This window comes from Photinus pyralis, unplaced genomic scaffold, assembly GCF_008802855.1.
Source record: "Photinus pyralis isolate 1611_PpyrPB1 unplaced genomic scaffold, Ppyr1.3 Ppyr1.4_unclustered_Scaffold5022, whole genome shotgun sequence".
In the NCBI taxonomy this organism is placed as follows: Eukaryota; Metazoa; Arthropoda; class Insecta; order Coleoptera; family Lampyridae; genus Photinus; species Photinus pyralis.
In genome coordinates this window covers 1-5,349 of record NW_022171696.1, presented here as the reverse complement: position 1 = coordinate 5,349, position 5,349 = coordinate 1, and the positions used below count along the sequence as shown (strand labels likewise).

The window sequence follows — 5,349 nt, the reverse complement described above, 5'->3', positions numbered from 1 at the left end:
TCCTTTTTTTTAGTTCTGCTAGGTTCATATGAACTCAGCAGAGCACTACCTCAAAAAACAAAGAAAATGAAAAGTGAACTAACTATAATTAGGTGCTAATTAAGTGCCCTATCCCCGAATTAAATGCTCCTTTTTTTTAAAACTTATTACATGTTTTGCCAGGTTCATATGGACTCAGCAGAACACTACCTCAAAAAACAAAGAAAATGAAAAGTGAACTAACTATAATTAGGTGCTAATTATGTGCCCTATTCCCGAATTAAATGCTCCTCTTTTTTAAAACTTATTACATGTTTTGCTAGGTTCATATGAACTCAGCAGAACACTACCTCAAAAAACAAAGAAAATGAAAAGTGAACTAACTATAATTAGGTGCTAAAGTTGACGTGCTTGAATTGGTATAATAAATTGAAATCTAAATAGTTCTACGTACCCCTAAAATACCAATTATATTCGGCCTCGTTTCGTAAATAAAATTGTAGTACCTCTGCTTTCCGTTAGAAAAACCACACTTTAAAGCGAAACAAGTAGGCTCCGCATGTTTACCCGTTGTCAAGCCAACAACGCCTCAGTCTTTGTTTTTGTGTTGGTTTAACTACACGCGTCGTTTTTTAGTGCGTTCTTTTTACTTGGTATTATGCCGAAACATTTAAAGAAACGCAGCCCTTCTCCAGATGCGTTGCACGTCTTTGGAAGTTTGCTTAAGAAAATTGATCGACGACTAGAAAAGGTTGAGAGAAAACAAAGAAGACGCCGGCGGAAATCACCGTCTCCGTATCCTTCTGATAGCGAATGTAGCCAGTCACCTTTTTCGCCGTCAAGAGTACGTGAAGGATTGTCACGTTTATCTTCTCCTGGCCCTTCTGGTGTTAATGAGGAAGTAGCAGATACAGAATTGTTGAACTGCTCAGCCGGGATAGAAAATTTTACACACAATGGTAGTAAGTTGGAATGCGTTTTCTTTTTACAACTGTCAGTGAGAACAGTTAGTTCGCCGAGAGGTGAACGTGCTTAGTGTGGCACTTATTGGCTTTATTGCCTTCCTTTAACTGTCAGTGAGTACAGTTAGTTCACCGAGTGAGGTGAACGTGCCTTGTGTGGCACTGGTCGGCTGTTTTGCCTTCCTTTAACTGTCAGTGAGTACAGTTAGTTCGCCGAGTGAGGTGAACGTGCCTAGTGAGGCACTGGTCGGCTTTTTTGCCTTCCTTTAACTGTCAGTGAGTACAGTTAGTTCGCCGAGTGAGGTGAACCTGTTTTATTTCGCCTTTGTTAATTTTTTAACATAGGTACCTACCTAGTGTGGTAGAGTTCTTGTGCCTAGAGCAACACTAATTGGGTCTTTACCCTAGAAGACCGACTGAAAATTCAGTTATGTCTTTGTTATATTGGTTTTTATAATTTAATACGGTCATACCCATTCCAAACTTTTAAAGTTTTTGGTTGTGTAAGGCCGGGGGTTTTGAATTGTTGCTTATATTTATCTGGCGTTGCAGATGAAACAATTCAGGAGCTTCGTGAAGACGAGTCTGAGGACGTGCTTCCGCCAGCTATTTTAACTTTGTTAGGTGAAGATGACATTATGGAAAAAGGTTTTTCCGATTCAATCCATCCGGACTTGGCTTCTCGCTGGACAAAATTGTTAAAATTAGGGTTGTCAGAAGACATAAAAACAAATTTAATTAAAAAGTATCTTCCACCGAAAAACTGCCCAGATTTGTTACCTCCAAAAATTAACCCGGAGGTAAAAGTTGCGGTGCAAGACGGTACATTTCGGAGAGACATACGATTGAGTCAACTTCAATCGCAGTTAAGTGCTGCGATTTCTGGTGTTGGTTGTGTTGTCACAAATTTAATTAAGGAAGGAAGCGGAGAACACATATCGTACATCGAAGTTTTGAACGATGTAGGACGTTTGCTGAGTGACATCTACCACACCGAGTCGATATCGCGTAGGGACCTGATCGCACTCAATTTAAATAAGGATTTACGGGATACCTTAAAAAACACTTGCATAACCGAGTGGTTATTTGGAAGTGAATTAGACAGTAGCATAAAAGCCGCAAAAGATTTGGAAAAATCTGCAAATCAATTAAAGGTACCTAAGAAGCGTACATTTTCTGGACCGTCTTTACCTTCGAAACAGGGAAACGCAAAACGTCCGTTGTTGCAGAAGAAGGGAGTGCAACAATTGAGACAAAGTTACCGAACTCCCTACACCCAAACCAGAGCACCAGCGTACACTCCCCTGAAGAGGCAGGAACGTTACAAACATTTCCAATCCAAACAAGGACAGAGGGATCGTTAGAGGTTAGTAGTCCTTGTGGAAGACTCAGACAGTTTGCGTTTAGATGGAGTGCGTTATGTATTGACAATAGGATAGTGTCTTATATCAAGGGATTTTATATTCCCTTTCATACAAAACCAAGTCAACTTGGTGTACCTGTAGAACCAAAATGGTCACAAAAAGAATCCAAAATTGTAAATAATATAATCCAAGATCTGTTGCTTAGGAGGGCTATCAGTATAGTTGAGCCGAGGGAAGGTCAATATATATCAAACATTTTTCTTGTACCTAAGCCAGATGGATCTAATCGATTGATTTTGAATTTAAAACATCTTAATAATTTTATTACTGTTGATCATTTTAAGATTGAGGGTTACACTACTGTTGCTCGATTAATTAGGCCAGATATCTTTATGTGCACTGTCGATCTAAAAGATGCTTATTATCTAATACCCATTCACCCCTGCCATAGAAAATATTTACGTTTTTGCTTCAATGGCAAGTTATACGAATGGAATTGTCTACCTTTCGGGCTGAGCTGTGCACCGTGGGTATTCACAAAAATTTTAAAACCCGTTGTAAGTCTGCTTAGAGAGAAAGGTTTACTTTCCGTTGTTTATCTAGATGATTTTCTCCTGTTAGGGAGAACACGATCCGAGTGTATTAGCAACGTAACGGAAACAGTAAAACTACTTGAATGTTTAGGTTTTATAGTGAATTACAAGAAAAGTAACCTTATACCAAACCAGACTTGCAAATATTTAGGTTTTGTGTATAATTCCAGAACAATGTCTTTATCCCTACCATCTGATAAACGCCTTAAATTGATTAAGCTTGCCAATCAATTCATTACTGTACAAGAATGTAAGATTCGAGAATTCTCAAAATTTATTGGATCTCTGGTGTCGGCAGCCCCAGCTATAAAATATGGATTCCTATATACAAAATTGTTTGAACAAAAAAAATATCGAGCTCTACGGCATTCTGGGGGAAACTATGAGGCTAAGATGACTCTAGATTCCTTCTTACATTCAGATATCTCTTGGTGGATCAGTAAACTGGCGGTTTCATGTAATCCTATTCGTTCTGACACTTTCGATATAGAATTGTTTACTGATGCATCGAAGACCGGTTGGGGAGCATACTGTAATGGTAACACCTCTTTTGGTTTTTGGTCCAATTCAGAGAAAGAAAATCACATTAATGAACTCGAGCTCTTAGCAGTCTTATTTGGGTTAAAATGTTTTGCTCGAGGTTGTCATAATTGCAATATTTTATGTCGGGTGGACAACACGACTGCCATTGGTACAATTAATCGTATGGGAAGTGTGAGGTTTCAAAACCTTAACAAGATTGCTCGACTCATTTGGGGTTGGTGTGAAGAACGAAATATTTACATTTTTGCATCTTACATATCGTCAAGCGAGAATTTTTTTGCGGATAAAGCTTCTCGACAGGAACACCAGGAGACAGAATGGTCTCTAGAAAATTCTGCTTTTCAAAAAGTGTTGAAAAGATTTGGTGTCCCAGATATAGATTTATTTGCTAGTCGGTTGAATAGAAAATGCAAGACATTCGTGTCTTGGAAAAGAGATCCAGAAGCTTTCAGGGTAGATGCCTTTACTCTAAATTGGAGCGTTTTTTCCTTTTATGCATTCCCTCCCTTTACTTTAATGCTGAGGACTCTTCAAAAAATTATTAAAGATCATGCAGAAGGGGTGGTTGTAGCCCCTTACTGGGTATCTCAGCCGTGGTACCCTGTGTTTTTATCGTTACTAACGGAAGAACCGTTAATACTTGAACCTTCTGACCGATTACCTTCTTTTAGCGGGATACCACATCCGATGGCAAAACACCTTTCCCTGGTGGTAGGGAAGTTATCCGGAAAGCTCTTCAACTAAAAACATACCGGAAAACACAATAGAAATCTGCTTGGCTTCCATTACAGCTTCGACGCTTAAGCAATATAACAGTGGATTAAGACTGTGGTGGACATTTTGTAATACACGGTTAGTTAATCCGTTTTGTGTCACTATTCCAGCCTTGCTAGATTTTTTGACTTGTCAATTTAATATAGGTGTTTCGTTTGGTTCCTTGAATTCGTATAGAAGTGCAATTGCACAAATAGCAGGACCAGAAATTGCGTCTGATTTTCGTGTAAAGAGATTTTTTAAAGGTGTTTTTAGTCTGAGACCACCGAGGCCTAGATATGAAAATGTATGGGACCCGGACATAGCCTTGGGTTATGCAAGGGCTCTCAATAATAAAACTCTTTCTCTGCCATGTTTAACGAAAAAACTGGTACTGTTATTAGCTCTTGCTACAGGTCAAAGGATTCAAACTCTGTCCTTAATTAATATTGATAACATTGTTGTTCTTAATGACAAGGTTGAGATTAGAATCCCTAATAGGATAAAGACTTCAGGTGTAAATAAATTGCAACCATTATTAGTTTTGCCCTTTTATAAAACGGATCCAAACCTATGTGTGGCAGGGGTATTGTTAGAGTATCTGAAAAGGACCAAGGAAGATAGAGGTCAATGCATGTCTCTCTTTATCACCAATAAGAAGCCTCATCGTCGGGCTTCAACTCAGACTATAGGTAGATGGATAGGTCAAGCCTTAAAAGATTGTGGTTTAGATACATCCCAATTTAAACCGCAAAGCACGAGGCATGCATCGACTTCGAAAGCAGCCAGGTCCGGAGTAAGCTATGATACCATCAGACTTGCTGCTGGATGGTCATCAAAATCTAATACCTTTGCACGATTTTATAACAGGCCTGTGCAGGACAATACTGTTTTTGCTAGAGCGGTATTAAATATAGCTTAAAATTGTGTTACTGGAATTGTTCTATAAATGTTTTCTGTATTTTAGAGATAAAATCAGATATTGTTTTTCTTCGAAAACATCGTGTATTATAATAAAGTTGTTGCAAAATCTTTAAACATCTACAATTTTATTTACGAAACGAGGCCGAATATAATTACAAGATCAAACGAACTTACCTTAAGTGATGTTCGATCTTGATTATATGAAGGCCTCGTTGAAGTAAATAGTCCCAT

General features: G+C 38.4%; 1 protein-coding gene across 3 annotated transcripts; it reads left to right on the top strand.

The window, feature by feature from the left end:
* The first annotated feature begins 568 nt into the window (after positions 1-568).
* LOC116182375 lies at positions 569-5,272 on the top strand. 3 transcript variants are annotated; one of them, XM_031502910.1, is made up of 3 exons: positions 569-941; positions 1,494-2,307; positions 4,113-5,272. In XM_031502910.1, exons 1-2 carry the CDS (start codon positions 638-640, stop codon positions 2,303-2,305), a joined length of 1,116 nt encoding a protein of 371 aa, XP_031358770.1. In that variant the 5' UTR covers positions 569-637; the 3' UTR covers positions 2,306-2,307; positions 4,113-5,272. The 3 variants fall into 3 exon arrangements, with proteins under 3 accessions (XP_031358770.1, XP_031358772.1, XP_031358771.1); XM_031502912.1 differs by lacking the exon at positions 4,113-5,272 and having other exon boundaries at positions 1,494-2,095; positions 2,171-2,389; XM_031502911.1 differs by lacking the exon at positions 4,113-5,272 and having other exon boundaries at positions 569-938; positions 1,494-2,389.
* Positions 5,273-5,349: the final 77 nt, after the last annotated feature.

Bases quoted from the DNA above. Each gene is read 5' to 3' on its own strand.
- LOC116182375 (XM_031502910.1), top strand. From the start codon at position 638: ATGCCGAAACATTTAAAGAAACGCAGCCCTTCTCCAGATGCGTTGCAC. The intron at 942-1,493 runs GTAAGTTGGAAT...CTGGCGTTGCAG, and splicing joins AAATTTTACACACAATGGTA to ATGAAACAATTCAGGAGCTT.